This window comes from Podarcis tiliguerta (genome assembly GCF_965153285.1).
Source record: "Podarcis tiliguerta genome assembly, chromosome: 12".
Taxonomy (NCBI): domain Eukaryota; kingdom Metazoa; phylum Chordata; class Lepidosauria; order Squamata; family Lacertidae; genus Podarcis; species Podarcis tiliguerta.
Genome location: NC_139545.1, coordinates 25,649,783 through 25,667,268, shown reverse-complemented (window position 1 = coordinate 25,667,268; position 17,486 = coordinate 25,649,783). Strand labels below are relative to the sequence as shown.

The window sequence follows — 17,486 nt, the reverse complement described above, 5'->3', positions numbered from 1 at the left end:
GGACTTGGTAAGTGCCTATTTAGGGATCTGTTTTGAGCCTTGTTAGGGCTGAATTAGGGATTAGCTAGACAGGGCAACCCAGATTGTATCCCTGAGGGTAAGACAAAGATCCTACAAGAAGTTCTAAGAGTCATTAGTCAATTCAGAGACAGCTTTAAAGTGATAATTTTAAGGATATTTTTAGCTATCTCTGTAAAGAACATGCATCTGAAACAAAGTGTTGTGCCTATTAAAGGTAAAAGTAAAGGTAAAGGTACCCCTGACCATTAGGTCCAGTCGCAGATGACTCTGGGGTTGCGGTGCTCATCTCGCTCTATAGGCCGAGGGAGCTGGCGTTTGTCCGCAGACAGCTTCTGGGTCATGTGGCCAGCGTGACTAAGCCGCTTCTGGCGAACCAGAGCAGCGCATGGAAACGCCGCTTAACTTCCCACCAGAGCGGTACCTATTTATCTACTTGCACTTTGACATGCTTTCGAACTGCTAGGTTGGCAGAAGCTGGGACCGAACAACAGGAGCTCTAGGCTCTGTGGTTTAGCCCACAGCGCCACTCGCGTCCCTATGTTGTGCCTATTAGAGTAATTATTAAGATATAACCCTCATCATCTGTATGTAAATAAAATTCTAGTTTTATTCTGAAAGTGCCTCATCCTTACTTTGATTCTCTGGGTGAGGACAAATTCTCCTTTCACATAACTGTCATACCTTGCTGCTTGTTATTAAGAGATAATAACAGACCTTTCAAGTTTTCTGACAGAGAGAGTGTACATTTTAAAAACACTAAAAGAAATCCAGTCACATTACATCTCTCCCATCATTACTGAGGGAAGTTGCCACACAGGTAGTGGCTAAGGAAAGGGCTTTTATAGTTGTGGCACCCCACATGCAAATTCTTGGGGGGTTTGTGGGGGTTTGTGTTATATCTCTTTCAATATCCTTCTTGCATCAAGCAAAGACCTTTTTATTTCCCCAGGACTTTAAAATTTTTACAAGTTGTTTTAATCCTGTTATTTTATCTGCTGTTTTATTGTTGAGAAATGTTCTGTTAATTCACTGAAGCATTTTTTCCCCTTTTATGTTAAAAGTCATCTTGGAAATATTATACTAAAGAGTGGCACAAAAGTTGGTAAGTTAATATACATATACATATATTCACTAAAAATATTGCCAGTTCTTGAGCATCTTCTCTACACCAAACCTCTGCTTGATCAGTTGTTTATACAATTCATGTGTGTGTCATCAAATTGCAGCCGTAAGGGGCTTGCTTATATCTAACTATATTGAGGTTAAAAAAGGTAAGGGGACCCCTGACTGTTAAGTCTAGTCATTGACGACTCTGGGGTTGTGGCGCTCATCTCGCTTTACTGGCTGAGGGAGCCGGCGTTTTGTCCGCAGACAGCTTTCCGGGTCCTGTGGCCAGCATGACTAAGCTGCTTCTGGTCAACCAGAGCAGCGCACGGAAATGCCGTTTACCTTCCCGCCAGAGCGGTACCTATTTATCTACTTGCACTTTGATGTGCTTTCGAACTGCTAGGTTGGCTGGAGCTGGGACCGAGCAACGGGAGCTCACCCCATCGCGGGGATTTGAACTGCCAAGCTTCTGATCGGCAAGCCCTAGGCTCTGTGATTTAGACCACAGCACCACCCGCATCCCCGGCATATAAAGGTTAAGAGGCACAAATAAAAAGACACGTTTTTACAATAATCTATATTCTGTTACCTAGTTATCATAGAGCTTCTGAAATTATGATGTGCTGCTATGGAAATAACTAGTGGCAGAAGAATTACAAGAAAAAGCTAGAGAGTTTTTATTTCTAAAAGTTGCTAAAATGTTAATGTTTATACAGAGAAGAGAGGCTCAGATCAGCTTTTTGAGACATAAAATGAATCAGGAAATTGCCAGTCACCTGAAAATGTACTGTAGAACCCTGAAATATATCTCCAACTGCTTAACATTAACGGCAGGTGTTAAGAAATATTTGGAAGGTTCCGTTATTCAGTTTTGCAAATTATCCTTCAAAGAACAAAATTGCTCTTGCCAACAATTTGCATGTGTTAGAAGACCAAGAAAAAGGAGTGAGAAAACAAGGGAGAGGGCGAAAGAGGCAAAAGGTGAAAAAAAAAGCACCAAATTATCCTCTTAAAACAGGTTGAAAACAAAGATGAATGCCTACCTCCCACTGCAAGTGTGGCGGGATATTTCTGATTTGAAGTTTTCGACTCCTGGGGATGGAGAGAGAGAGCCTGTTATTTAAACACAAAAAATGCACACTCCATAACACATCTCTGAAAATTACTAGGTCAAAATGAGTTCTATAGTAAGAAGCAATTATCACAAAATAATTTCATTGTATGCCTACAAATAATTATATACCTTATGCTCACCAGTAAGAGTCAACTGAAGAGATACTACTAAAAAAAACGCTCCTCTTCACAGTATTTTCTTGGCACATTGAAGCATTTCTTAACACATGAAACATCTTTGCTTCAAGAATATTGTGTCTCCTATCATACTGTTTAAATATGGTGGCATTATTTTTAGACTTGTAAAAACTACCCCCAAATTTGAAACTTCACAAAATGGTGCATGAGAGAAAGAAAGAATATGTAAATTCTAAAACCATGGTCAGTTTAATTAGCACTTGAATTCCTAACATTCCATGCTTCTGAAATCTTGACTAGCTGTTGTACTGTCACCTTTGTTTCAAAGATATATTGGCCCTCACTCATCTATCTTGCAATGAAAGCATTTGCTTTGTAATAGTATAAACAAGGCCCAGTGGCATCCGGAATGGAATGATAGCCAAACCTTTTGTCTCTTCACCTCTCAATCCTTTTCACCTGAAGAAGAATAAATGCACACCCAGAATGCTACATAACCTTGGAATCTTCAGCAATGTACAGATAAAAAAGGTTCTGTACACCACATGGGAAGCGTATGTACTTCCTCAAAGCTAGAAAGGCTATTCATACAAGAACTCAGAAAATTCACAATTAATGAGATTTCTTGAGATAGACAAAAAAATAGAATGCAATAAATATAATCAAGGCAACAGCCCTATACACATACTCAGTAATAAGTCCCACTGAGATCAACGAGACTTAATTCTAAACAGACAGACATAGGATTATACTGCAAATGTTACGTTGGTGTGGTTCACAAAAAGTTAAACCAACTAAGTCATACTAAGAGTAGAACCACTGAATTCAATGAGTTTGTCATATCCACTGACTTAAATGAGTAAGACTTCATCGTATACAACACATACAAAATAAACTATGGTCAATGTGCATGAGCAATTCACTCTTCCCTCACTCTCGACTATGCCACACGAGAGAAAGGAAACAAGTCAAAGCCTTGTGGCCATGAAATGCTTATCACTCGTAACATGTTGACTTCTCATTGTTTCTTTGGAGAGAAACAAACGATGAGCCCACAGGACCTACAAGACTCTTGATTTGTTTAGGGTTCACTTGCTTCCCTCCCTGTGTGGCACAGTCAGAAATGTGGTGGAAGCAAAGCTCTTGTGAACATTAAATCATACTTTATATTTTAAATTGTGGTTTAATGTTACGTAAGAACTGCTCACTCATCAACTGGATTTAGGTGAAAACAACTAAAATCTTGTGGCACCTTGAAGACTAAGACATTAATTATGGCCCAGGTTTTCATGGATTACACTAATGAAAAGGAATGTAAACCAATGAAAGGTTATATGGTACAATGAATGCTAGTGTTTAAGGTGCATCAGGAAATTGCATTAGGTGAATTGCTATACATCCAGCCTTTTCAAACTACACCTCCCATCAGCATGGCCAGTAATCAGGGATGACAGTTGTGTCCAACAGCATCTGGGGGCACTCAGTTGGGAGGGCTGCTATAAATGAACAACCTGGAAAAGTTTTATTTAAAAAAATATTTGATTCTAGTTTGTTATATTGCAGGGATGCAGTAGTAGCTTTGTCCACTACATACAACCCAACAGAAATTTCGCTTGGGCAAGAATTGCTGAAAGGAGAATTTCCTAACAGATGTGTTCAGTTCTAGATATGCTTTGCTTTCAATGTCATTATTTCCTGTTCCAAGGTCTATACCCCTTAAAAGATATAGCAATAATCCTAAACATAAATTCTAGCAGCCTTACATAAATGAGCATAGGGAAATGCATGCACTACTGCTTGATATGCTATGGAATAAATTCTCCTTTCCTACAAAAGAGGTTTTAACTTTCATAATGAAGTTTCATCATTAACTATTTGGTATCCTTTTTGGACCTTCCTTCTAATTTTGCTTTAAAACATTTCATGTCTAACTTGACCACAAGCAATTTAGTTTTATGGACTGTGTGACAGCAGACAAGATGCAGTCCAAACCCACTGCTTTTAAATGAATCCAATATCTTTACTCGTGCTATTATGATTTTAAATAATAATAGTAAATCCTCCATCAAAGCCATTGTGCCAATGCTTAACAGTGTATAAGGCATGCCCACAAAGAGGCAATCAAAAGCTAAAAATTTGGGCAATATAATGTGTTACTGAGGAAACATGCTAGTTGAGAGGGTAAAAGGTTGTGTTCGAGAGGTGAAGTTTTCATAACTACTGGTAGTCCACTATCCCCAGTATCAGCACTGAACACCTAACATCTCAGAAGTAAGATACACTCTGTTTAATTCAGCTTATCACCAGGCAAGTGTGCACAGGACCTCAAAAGTATACATTCATTGGGTTCTTTATGAGTATAATTGTGAATACATATACTTAATAACGGAGAGTAGATGCACCCTATGTACTGAGGCACATGCATCTTAGTTTTTTGCTGTCTGAGAAGTAGCAAAAAATAGACACTTAAAAAGTAGAAGCCACTAGATCAAATGGCCACCAAAGGAAGGCAAGCAGCAATTCACAAGCAAGAACACCCTGTTTGCTCCTTTCATGAAAACAGTACCCTCTAGGTGCACAAACGCATATTAGATATGTAGTGTGTGTGTGTGTGTGTGTGTGTGTGTGTAGGGATGCGGGTGGCGCTGTGGTCTAAACCACAGAGCCTAGGGCTTGCTGATCAGAAGGTCGGCAGTTCGAATATCCACAATACACCCCCCTGACAGTGACACACCTGTCAATCACCTGGTGTCACCATGATGCCAGGTGGTCCAATTTCAATAGCAAAGCATCAGGACACATTCTAAACGTGCTCTTGATTCTTTTATTTCTTTCCTTTCAGGCACAGCTTCATATAGCACATGCAAAACAGCAGTTCTCCTTGCTAAAAAGAAGATCCCTGCCAAAATTGGGGCTTGCACTTGGGAGCTCCTGATAGGGAACTCCTGAGTGCTGCCAATCCCAGCAATAAGCACCAACCAACTCATCATTGCTGAATGCCAGCCTGCTTTCTGAAGGAATTGCTTCCACTTAAACCCATTCAAGTGGGAGCTTGCATCGTGCATTATTCTTAAAAGGCAATAAATATAATTCCTGCTTGCCAAAGAACAAGCAGGTTCTCCTTTTTTTTGAAACAACAACAACAGCAATCCCCATAAATTTCCAATTTTTCAATTGAAAAGGTTGGAGAAGTCTCAGAAAAAACATGGGGTAGGTACTCCTCCCCACTGCTGTTTTTTTCCTCCTGAGCCTTCACACCTCTTTTTGGTAGCAAGCCCTACAGCACACAGTAGAATTTAGATCTCAATAAACATACATGTGATAGTGTTGTAAATGTCCTTTCAAAAATAAACACAATATAGCAGTTTTCTTCCACAGAAGTATTTTTAGATGCCAAAATCAAAAGCAGCTAGGACAAATTTCACACGGTTATTTTAAGAATTTCCACCCTCTATACTAGCCTTCTAGTTTCAATATTAGGTAGCTCATATTGTACATAAGGTTGAAGGAGGAAGCTAGAAGAGTGATGCTCTCTCCCACTTCCTCTTCCATAACTGCTTTATCAAGGCGCTGACTGGCATCTGAGCAGCTAAATCTGAATGCAGAATGACTGAGAGGGCAGGAAGAAAATAAGACTGATCTGGTAAGACTGGGAAGGGAGCAACAGGGGCAGGGGTGGAGAGACAGGAATGGAGTACCACAGGACGAGAAGGACAGAGCGTCAGAAAGGATGCAAATGCACAATCATATCAGATCTCATAAAATGGATGCTCTTGAAACTGCATAAACTGTCCTTCACCCAATCAAATAACAGATTACATCTGTCTCCACTGGCTGAACCATTAAACCACTGATCAGCTTAGTACTGCCATGGTGCAAAAACAGATCTGAGGCATAGGTCCTCCTAATATCCCAAATGCATCTGTGAGGCCAGAAAGGTTAGCAGTCTACACCTTTACAGTAAATCACACTGAACTCAATAGGCTAATTGAGTAGACATGTATAGCTGGAGTGCCTAACCTGTAGTTCTCTATGCTGCTGTAAAGGGAGATGGGAAAGGTTTCTCTCAATATTTTATTCTGTTGCTCTCAAATATTATCTACACATAGTAAATTCCTGCACTCTGCTAGGATGGTCAAAACAGCCCAAAATTGCAGTTGCTTGCAAAAGTCTAAATCAGACAGGTCAGGAGGCCGTTTCCTGTCTAACCAGCTATCTGAAACTGCTGATGTTAGTTACAGGTCAGAAGGTCGTTTCCTGCCTAGCCAAAAACTGCTGTCAACTAAAAACCACTAGCAAGATGTTTCCTGCTTTACTTCTGCTTTAAGTAATGCAAGAATAAGAAGAGATACGAAGGGAGTGCTTGGCTTAGCAGAAAGACAGGAAGGTTTAGCAAGCAATAAAATGTGTTAAGCAAGCAATATTTGCTAGCCGATTGGGGAAGTCTGGGGGTATAAGAAAGTCTGCTGAAGTGTCTTGCTTTACAGCCAGTGTATTTCTAGGAACTAACCAGCAGGCTGTCTCTGAGTACAGACCTTGACTCTGTGCTCAGATCTCAATAAACTCTTTTTCTCCAAAGAAGATTTTGCTTTCCTGGTACTTTTGTTCCCTCCGAGGTCCAGGGGATGGCGTGGCTAATGGATCCCTAGGTAAATAAGGCTTCATTTCTTTGGGGGCTCGTCCGGGATCAGCCCCCTCCCCAAATACGGACCGGAGGGCCAGGCTCAACCAAGGTGAACAGCTCCAATCGGCGTTCGCATTTCCGGTGCACACCCTGCCAGTTTGTAGGGGGAGATTGCCACACCGTCCTGGAGCGGAGACATCTAGTTGAGGGAGAACAAGAGGACAGAACGGCGCCGAGGGGACAGGTCCGCAGCGGAGAAAGGTAAGCCCGAGGGAAAGGGCTAGGGGCCCGAGGGAAAGGGCCAGAGGCCTGATCAGCCTCACCTGGTAGTTGGCAGTAGAGTGCCCGGCAGTAAGAATGCCACCAGGAAAGGAATTGGTAAAGGTTTGGGAAAGGGAATGGGGCAGAGGGAATTGAGTGTTTTGTTGACATGTTGTGTGTCAGATACTCCAGTGGATGAATTGTTGAATGAGGGCCAAGGCTTAGTGCCCCTTGGCCGAGCGATTGTAGGGTTGTGCATTTTCTGACAAACTGTAGCATGTGAAGTGTGAGAGAATTTTGAAAACCCAGTTAGGAGGGGAGTATCTGAAAAAAAACAAAAAAAAAAAAAAAAAAAAAAAAATAGGGTCTGGAGCAAGCCAATGTATTCCTCTGGAATGCTTTTTTAATAACTGGAAAACAGCCACGAAGAGTGATGATTCACATTGAAAAAACAGAGACTCAAAACTTTATGTGAGGTGGACTTGCCAACCCAGAGAACTGCGTGGCTTTGATTTGCAATTAATCAACCCCCTGTGGCAAATCAACCCCCTGTGGCAAAATATATTAAATGTCCACCCAGACCAGATCCCCTATATCTCTACATGGAAGACCAATGTAAAGAAAAGAATCTACCATGGCTAAAGTCTTGCTGTGACAGCAACACACAGAACAGGATTTGTACAGTGAAGCCTCTGGTGTTAGAAGACCCAGAAGATGAGGAGGGGGAGTGATTAAGCCACCACCTTACACTCCACCAACAGCCCCTCCAAACCCCCCCCCCCCCAGGCCAAGATCAAGAAGCACAGGGAGGTGCTGGTGTAGGGGGGAGGAGGACCTGCGAAGGAGGATAGTGAGACGGAAGAAGAGGAAGATGAGGAAGATAACGAAGAGTTTAGGAAGACACTAGATGATATGAATCAAGGAAAGAAAATGTGGACAGAAAGACAGAAAAAGAGACTAAAGGAGTTTGTAAAGCCATTTGAGGAAGAAGTTGGATGTAAGCCCCTTGTTAGTTGAGGCAGCAGAATGCTGCACCCCTGAAAAGAGGAAGAGATGGCAACGTAAGTGGGGACAGGCGGCGAAGAGAGTTATGTCTCACAGATAGTATGAGAAAACCAGGAAGGATCAGGCAACTGGAGAAATGCCCCTTCAGAGGGTTTATGATCCACCAGCCCCTGTCCCAGCTGAACAAGCGAAGGCACCACAGACCTACACGGTCCAGCATATACCCTTTTCAAGTGCAGATGTTTGTAATTGGAGAAATCAGAACCCCTCTTTTGAGGAGAATCCAGCAAAGATCGTAAAATTGTTTGAAGGGATTTTTTTTAAACCTATAATCCCACTTATGATGATGAACAATATCTCCTGGACTCACTACTAATTACAGAAGCATTGCTTGGCCCCTGCATGAGTCAACTAGGGAATAGAGAAGGATCCTTTTATATGGGGCAGGGAACAGCAGCAGGCTTTTCAGGATCTCAAAGTGACAACAAGCCCCAGTGCTTGGCATCCAAACCCCAAGAAGCCTTTTACGCTGTTCATAGATGAAGACCAGGGGGTAGCCAAGGGAGTCTTATGCCAGAAACTGAAAAATTGGCAGCAACCCGTCGCATACTTGTCAGAGAAGCTAACCCCAACAGAACAGAGATTGCCCCCCCCCCTGTATGAAAGCGATTGTGGCAGTGGCCACCCTACTCACGAAGGCAGATAAAATTCACGTTTGGACAGGACACCACCTGTGTGACTCCACATGCAGTCCCAGCCTTACTTGACATGAAAGGCACCTATTTCCTATCACAAGCGAAAATGAGGAAGTGCCAGATGCTGTTATTACATTCACGCCTGAAGTTTCAGGTTACCACAGCCCTTAACCTAGCTACCTTATTACAGGTAGGAGAAGGTGAACAAGGGAGCTGCCCACTCAGTCTTACCTGTGCCTGTAACAAAACCCACAAACCAAGTGGTTAATATAATTGGGGCCACAGGTAAATCACAAAAGGCCCCGTTTTTTTTGCAGTCTGTTACCTGCTGCCTAGGTGGCCAAGTAGTCCAGCACAATTTTTTGTATATACCAGAGTGTCCCATTCCTTTATTGGGCCAAGACTTGTTAACAAAATTACAAGCCCAGATTTCCTTCCAACCAATGGGGGAAGTAATGATGACAACTGGACCAGCAGGAGAGTTTTCTTTAGAAATGCCCCTGAGAGACCATTGGTGCTTGATGATGGTAAAAGAAGAGGAGGGAATCCTCCCTGTTAGCCTGCCTCATGATGTTGACCCTGGACTATGGGCGAAAGATAAAAACCAATACCCCATCCCACGACAGGCAGCTGAAGGAGTGTGGGTGCATTTGAAGCGATTGCTTCAACATGGAATCTTGAAACAATGCCAATCACAGTGAAACACCCCACTGTTGCCAGTGAAGAAGGAAGATGGTGGGTACCGCATATAGGCCCCAAAGTTCTGGAAAAGAGGAAAGGATGAACAGGACTTTGAAAAAAAACCATTGACCCAAGAAACAGGGTCTAATTGGGTGTCCATGTTGCCCTTGGCTTTGCTTAGAGTCTGTAGCCTCCCATTGAAACGTATTCACTTGTCACCCTTTTGAAGTGATGTTTGGGAGACCGGTTCCTTATGTGTGCATGCTTTCACCTATCCCTGCTCAAGATGTGGAATTGAACAATTATGTACAGTCTCTCTCTCTCGAGATTTTCTCTCTCAACCCAGGCCCGAACTTCTTGCATGACCAGTTTGAGCCAGGTGACGAGGTGTGGATGAGACTGGTCCCAGGCACCACTGCCGCCGTGCTGGAAGGGCCCATCTGCTCTCCACACCCACAGCTGTGAAGGTCGCTGGCACCACCCCTTGGGTCCACCACATAAGAAAGTCTGCTGAAGTGTCTTGCTTTACAGCCAGTGTATTTCTAGGAACTAACCAGCAGGCTGTCTCTGAGTACAGACCTTGACTCTGTGCTCAGATCTCAATAAACTCTTTTTCTCCAAAGAAGATTTTGCTTTCCTGGTACTTTTGTTCCCTCCGAGGTCCAGGGGATGGCGTGGCTAATGGATCCCTAGGTAAATAAGGCTTCAGCTGGACTACAGACACTGGTAATGCTGTCTAGGGATGATGGAAGACCAAGTCCAACATCATCTGAAGGGCCACAGATTAGCCACCACTGGAGTATAAGACTGCACTGAAAGACAACTTTCCAGAAACATGCAAAACAAAAACTGACATACTGCTGGGCACATGCAAACCATTTTGGATGCTGAATTATGACTAGAACATGGCTGAGATCAAAAGAGCTATTTTAGACATGTCCAAGGGTTTGGAACATGCCCAGTGCGATTTTCCCCCTTTCAATAAGTAGACCCTTGCCCATAACAACCACTTTTGGTTCAATTTCAAAAGTGTCTTCCTAGGTGGCCTGGTGGCCTGATGTTTGAAAAACAAAAGCCACAACCTCCCTTGGGTACATGGAACTATGTTTTTCTTCTGAACCATATTGGCTAAGAGCTAAAATATACCAGCCACACTATTATATAGTAAAACCAAGCAATGGGGGAGGGGGGGAGCAATTCCATACAAGATGAAATGCAAGTAGAAAAGTTGTATCTTCCTTCATGAAAATTAGATGTGAAAATGAGGTCAACACATGGAAGGAAAATTGAACAGCAGCATTTCTAAACCTGGTGCCCTCTAGATATTTTGAATACCGTTTTTACTCTGGAGGAAACCAGGTTGAAGAAGGCTGCTTGTAACTTCCCCATGCTTGTAAGGAGTCAAGCTTTTAATAGTGTCGTCCTATGTCTTACAAAAATTAACTTCTGTACAACATGTGTACTTGAAAGTATTGCACAAGGACTTCCAACTGTTCTTCACACTTCTTAGGCTATAAAAACTTACATTCATAATTTGATAATTCCCAAGTGTGACTTAGCAAAAGGATTTAGTAAAGCAGCTACAACTCTTGTGCCAAGTACTTAAATATATCTTTGCATTTTCCTACCAATTTGCACAATGGAATACAACTGAAACAAGTCTTTAAAAGGGATAGAAAACTTTACATGGTTTATGGTAAACATTGTAATCTATCAACACTGCATCATCTTCCTTCCATTCTTAATTCTGATTTTCAGCAAAATGGTTCACATCCTATTTTCCCCACCATATATGTGAGAATTAAGAAATACGGATTGCTTTTTCACCAAAGTGTGCAAAGCACTACAACAAACAGACAGACAACTCTACTTTAGTTCAGGGATTATGTTAAACTATCAATTCAACAGTTTTCCTGGGCCTCTTTTTCAAATTTCAATACCAAGTGCCTTTATAACCTATCTCAACCATAGGAGATTTCCCATCTCTTCCCACTGTCACTTACTCCTCTCTTGATACGATGGATCCAAATGCCTCAACCGTCAAGCCCCAACACTCCTAGCTCAGGGGAAAGGAAGTGTTGGGTGGGAACTTTCCTTTGTGGCCTAAAACCCTGTAACAAAGGGTTACAGACAACTAGTCTGATTCTACTTTGCAGAGAAAGTGTTAAACCAACCAAAAGCTTACATCTACCTTAAAGGAAGAGAGGACCACTTCTGTGCCCTAGGAGGTCACAGCTGGAAAGAGTAGGAAAGGCAAGGGATTGTTCCCATAAAATTAAACCTTGCAGACATTCAGAAAACAGTGCCACTTCTCCCTTTGCCAGAGCTGAGGGAAGTGTGAGCATTCTTCCTCTCATTATACATGCCATGTTAAAAGGTGGACCTGCAAGCAGCAAGTGCATTAATGAACCCTTACCACTCATCCTTCTCCTAGTTTTAAGGGATGATAGAAGTATCTAGCTCAGAAGGGAAATGCATCGACAGGGGTGCCACTCCATTACTCGGTACACTTACTGGGAATAGATTGAGACTTTGGGGATGATGACCATGCTCTTCTAGATGCCTAAAAACTGGGCCACAACAGGAATGATAAAAATCTCTAGAAAGGCTGCTAGATGGATCCCTCCTGTGCTTAAAACCATCAAAGTAGCTCTTGCCTCTTGCAGTGGTGGTCATGATTGTGGAAATGTCTGTATTCTTCTGAAGGGGGTAACCTGCTCCTCTTCCAAGACCTATTTCTTCTTTTGCTCCTCTGCTGGTTAAAATCCTTGGATTTCATTTCCTCAGCAATCAATCATTTAACCTATCTCAATACATAAAATCCAGCAAACCTCTTAGCAATAGGCTAAGCAGGTCAAGCAGTTGCTGAATTGGGTAACACATATAAAAAGTCCAGGGAACATTCATTTGTCTGATCAACCAGGAAACACTGCTATTTATGCTTCACCTTTCCTTTATCTATTCCTTTCCCCTGGACTCCCCTGTCCTTAGGAAGCTAGGACAGCAGCTTCCTAACTGCAAACAGCACACAAGCATAGTCAATTAAGTAAATATTTCTATGAACTGGTAACTTTCTGACACTTCCCAATTTGCAGATCATATAATGAATTTTTATCATTTAATGAAAATTACAAATGCAGCACTCAAGAACTACACATATAGAAGTTTACCATTAAGTTATCAATCACTATACATTCCTAATAGACTACATGATTGACGGTAGCTTCAATTCCTGTAGAGCTGGTATACAAAAGATGCCTTGCAGATCTACGTTAGCAAACAAAAGCAGTATTTTAAGCAATGCTTTATTATATTTTTTCTTTAAGCTTCCAGCATTACCCAAGAATACACACCAAAAACAAAATCTTCAAAATTAACAATTTCATTTTGAGAGTCATTAAGGTTGTCCTAATATAACTGCCAGATGGCAATATTTCAAATCACAGGACTACTCTTTAAAACCAGGTCAGAGGCTACACTTAAAGGATCATATTCAAAACATCATCCATTAGCTTTACCACTTATTATTCAGTTTATCTAAATCCACTTGGTACAGAAATTATTTCTATTAATGCACTTTTTGCATAGTAATTATTTCTTGACAATATCTTATTGTTAAGTTTTTACATGTGAGTTCAATTTATCTCTATTTAATTCTTAGGTTGCAAACAAATGCCAGATACAGAGAGGACATTTGTGTAAGCATGGACATAAGCAAAGTACTTATATGAGCATGGTACGTATGGAGGATTTTTCCCCCTTTTAGCACCAACTCCTCATGCAATGGAGCGTACGGGAAGCTGGAAAGTTTCCATGTGCATGCAGATAAGTAGCAACAGAATCAAACACTAAAAGTAAAATTTGTTCCATCAATAAAGACAGAACAATGTTTGCATCTGTAAGCATTAATGCTTAAGAATTTTAAAATTCCCAGAGTAGGTTAGTTGGGAGATTCAATGAATCAACCGAAAACCATCAGCAACTGCACTATGAGCCAAGATCTGACATTTCAATGTATATTGTTTACAAGTAATTTAAAATTAATGTAAAGTATATCAGGAAAAAGTGCGTAAATTTTAAAGCATTAGTTTTTACATGGTGTCTCTTGTGAATAATTCCTTAAAGTATATCATACACATCTCCCATTTCAGTTAATGTATTTAAGGCGTAGTCTTGACTATGCAATGAAATGCCCCAAAATAACTGCAATATAGCTTGATAATAAATCAAACCGAGGCCCCAACTTCCCAAATGACCAGCAGCTTCCAGCATTATCCTTGGGCAGCAGCAGCAGACAACTGTCATCTTGCACTGACTGGATAGGGGAAATAAACTGAGTAAGCTCAGCAGCTGTTAAGAGCCCCCACATATAGGCTATTATTACAATTTTACAGATGAGGAACCAGAGCTGAGAGATACTGGCTGGCAACATTAAACCTCCAAGAGAAACCCAAATTCTTTATCTCCCCATGACAACCGATTACCTTGGATACTGAGCCAATATCTGCTGATGGGACAAATCACCAGTTTCATCTGAATAAATATTACTTCTCTGAAACACTTGTGACTGCTTTCAAGTATCATTTATCAGATTCATATACAGTGGTACCTTGAGCTATGAACTTAATTGGATCCGGAGATCCGTTCTTAACCTGAACCCGTTCTTAACCTGAGGCGTGCTTTCGTTAATGGGGCCTCCTGCCGCAAGCGCGCGATTTCCATTCTCATCCTGGGGCAAAGTTCTCAACCCAAGGTACTAGTTCCGGGTTAGTGGAGTTTGTAACCTGAAGTGTTTGTAACCCGAAGTACCATTGTATTGAGGGTGATCTGGGCTCTGTGACTGAATACCAACTACAACTCTACAGCGATACCTCGGGTTACATATGCTTCAGGTTACAGACTCCGCTAACCCAGAAATAGTACCTCGGGTTAAGAACTTTGCTTCAGGATGAGAACAGAAATCATGCCACTGCAGCAGGAGGCCCCATTAGCTAGTGGTGCTTCAGGTTAAGAACAGTTTCAGGTTAAGAATGGACCTCCGGAACGAATTAAGTACGTAACCAGAGGTACCACTGTATTGGACAGACAGCCTAGCTACACTTATCCATTTGGTCTACTGCAATGTACCGCACATGGGGATGTGGTCTGGAAGCATCATCCCGTTGAAGAGAAGGAGGCAAGATTGCCCACAAGGACTGGCTGATACAGTCATATATTGACAATGCTTTGTGTAAAAACTGATTTCCAGTTGTTTCTGCGCCCACTTCAGAGTGTTGGTATTAAACATTTAATTTCGTACCGGCATGCAGTGGATTCAAAGAATCCAGCAAAGCTGGATGTGTCTGAGGTTCTCCATACCAAATTAAGGACTTCATTTCATGGCACTTCAGATCACACCCCTCAAAAAAACACAGCACACAAGTATCTGATAAACATGAAAATAGTGTAAAGTTTACCATACACTGAAAATGCCAGAGTAGAGGGAGGAAGGGAAGAGAAAGGACAAGCTTGTAATCAGAGGTAATGATTTTATCAGAACTCTCCAATCCCAATTCTGCTTAAGCAGAAGGATGCTGAAGTACAACCTAGGGCATGTATGAGGCTATTGAATTGGAACCTACAAAGTTACCACAGCAAATTCCTCCCCCGTCCCCCACAAACACCCCATAATTATAAATACCTCTTGCACAAAAAACCCTGGACCTATTTCTATATAATTTGAGAGGCTTCTAACTTGTAAGCCACTTCAGATCAACTGGCCACAAAACATTGGGAGAAATCAAATGATTTCTCCTGAAAACTGTAAATGCTTTTCTGGACATTTTATTGCTTTGATTTTTACTTGCAAACCACCCAAAGTGTTTGGTTGCTCTATAAATATGGAAAATAAAATGAATGCAAATAGTACTAGACACTGTACTTTACCAAGTTACAAACCAGAAGGACAGGAATCAAATACAAAATCAAAAGGGCTTGCAGACACAAAACCTCAAAAAGGATGAATACATAAGAGCTTTAATTTAAAATCTGGTTGTATTTTGCCAAGGTGCTTTTTCTGTGATATCTATTCATGACTGACCTGCATTACAGCTAATAATTTTACTAGGATCATAAGCTATAAAACAAACAGTACCTAGCTTAATTCCACAAGTTACTGACAACCCCATTTTAAGGCCCATGTAATTGGAAGGAACTGTGCTGACAGATTTGCAGGGGGTGGGGTGTGAAGAAATAGTATTGTTTTACACCAGGAATGTTGTCACAATGGGGGTATAACCAGCCACTAATCATTCAGTCAGATAACAGGCTAAATCGGGGTGGGGAATGATAAACAATTTGAAGACACATTAGGAACAATTTTATCCATAAGCAAAACCTAAAAAACAATATATTTTTGTCTTACATTTTTATAGTGAAGCTCCCCAAAAACCATTTCAATACCTTTTTATGTCCAGCCCAATTGAACCCTCTTGGGGCCCAATCCTGAAACTGAATGTTATCCATTTGGGGCTTCTTTGTTTCTTTAACCTATTTTTAGGGGGCTGGATGGAAGAAAGGCACTCAATTTATGGCCAACATAGCTGATAACTGCAATCTACACTTTGAGAACTTTACACAGCATAAAAACAAGCAACGCTGCAAGCTCTTCACCAAGTGGCAATATCCCCTTTCCAAAATGTTTCATATAAAGAGTTATGGTGGGAAAGCACAAATCTGAACTACGGACATTAAATACTATGAAATGTGTATTCTAACAGAGGTATAGTTTTCTTGTTACCCAGGTAAAGATACTAGTGCTGGCTCTATACCTTAAAAATAAGATTAAACTACGCTTTAATGCAACTGCATTGTCACTATCACCAAAACCTTAGCTTGGCTTGCACTTTGCAATAACTGGAAGGCTGACTGAAATCAAACAGAAGCACATTCCAAAAGCTGTTTTGCCATTTAAAACCATGAAATGCCCAATTTTAAAAAGGTATCATTTGTATGGAGATGCAGTGCAAAAAAATTAAATGGTGCTTTCCTTAAACACATAATTATAACAACTACAAAGATTTGGGGCATGTGAATGACTGGAGTCGTCTGTCGCTTTTAAACTATCTGAAGGGTAGAATTTAAATATTTATTTTGTTTCTATTATATACAGGAACAACAGTGAAACCTTCAGGTAACTTTTTAGAGCTACCTGACAGAAAGAATAAATGGCAAAGCTAATGAGTTTTGATGGAATAAGAAATGGATAACAATCAATTTATTGAAAACTGGATGTTAACTCAATACCACAGGGAACACCATAATTACTAAAATTTCAATTTTTGGTGTTGGGGATGCGAGGGAGAATAGCTCTTTCAGAATTGAACACTCTTGCCTCAATTGTCATCAAACATACTGAAAGGGCCCTGCCAATATTTGATAATTTCTTTACAGGGAAAAGGACACACAAAATGCAAATGGGATAATGACATATTTTCATTAAAATACTGTTTGCCTACTTCTCTCTGTGCAAATGCTAGCCTAAATGTGAAGGCTAGGGGTGCTAAATACAGTAGGCATCAGTTGCAAGTATTTCAGCCGTTTCCTCTGTGTAGTACTGTTAAGTTCTCCTAGCCCAAAATGGTCAAAGCTAGTCTGTTTTGCATACAAATGACAGTGTTACTACAGAGAACCAAGACTGCAGAGCACACCAAGAAACTGTGCACCCTGTTTCTCTAGCCAATGACGGGGTGATAGAACAATAGCATTAATGTTCTGATGATACATTAGTCTTTCCACTGCATGCATGCATTTACTGCACTAAAGTTTCCAGCATTAGCTGAATTCCACAGGTGATCCCCAGT

At 41.1% G+C, this 17,486-nt stretch overlaps 1 protein-coding gene across 2 annotated transcripts in view; it reads right to left on the bottom strand.

The window, feature by feature from the left end:
• IGF2BP3 (insulin like growth factor 2 mRNA binding protein 3) overlaps positions 1–17,486 on the bottom strand; it is a 64,869-nt gene that overhangs the window by 33,008 nt on the left and 14,375 nt on the right. For both annotated transcript variants that reach the window (XM_083404963.1, XM_083404962.1), the window contains exon 3: positions 2,172–2,220. In XM_083404963.1, coding sequence (XP_083261089.1) covers positions 2,172–2,220 — 49 coding nt within the window. The remainder of the gene's footprint in view (positions 1–2,171; positions 2,221–17,486) is intronic.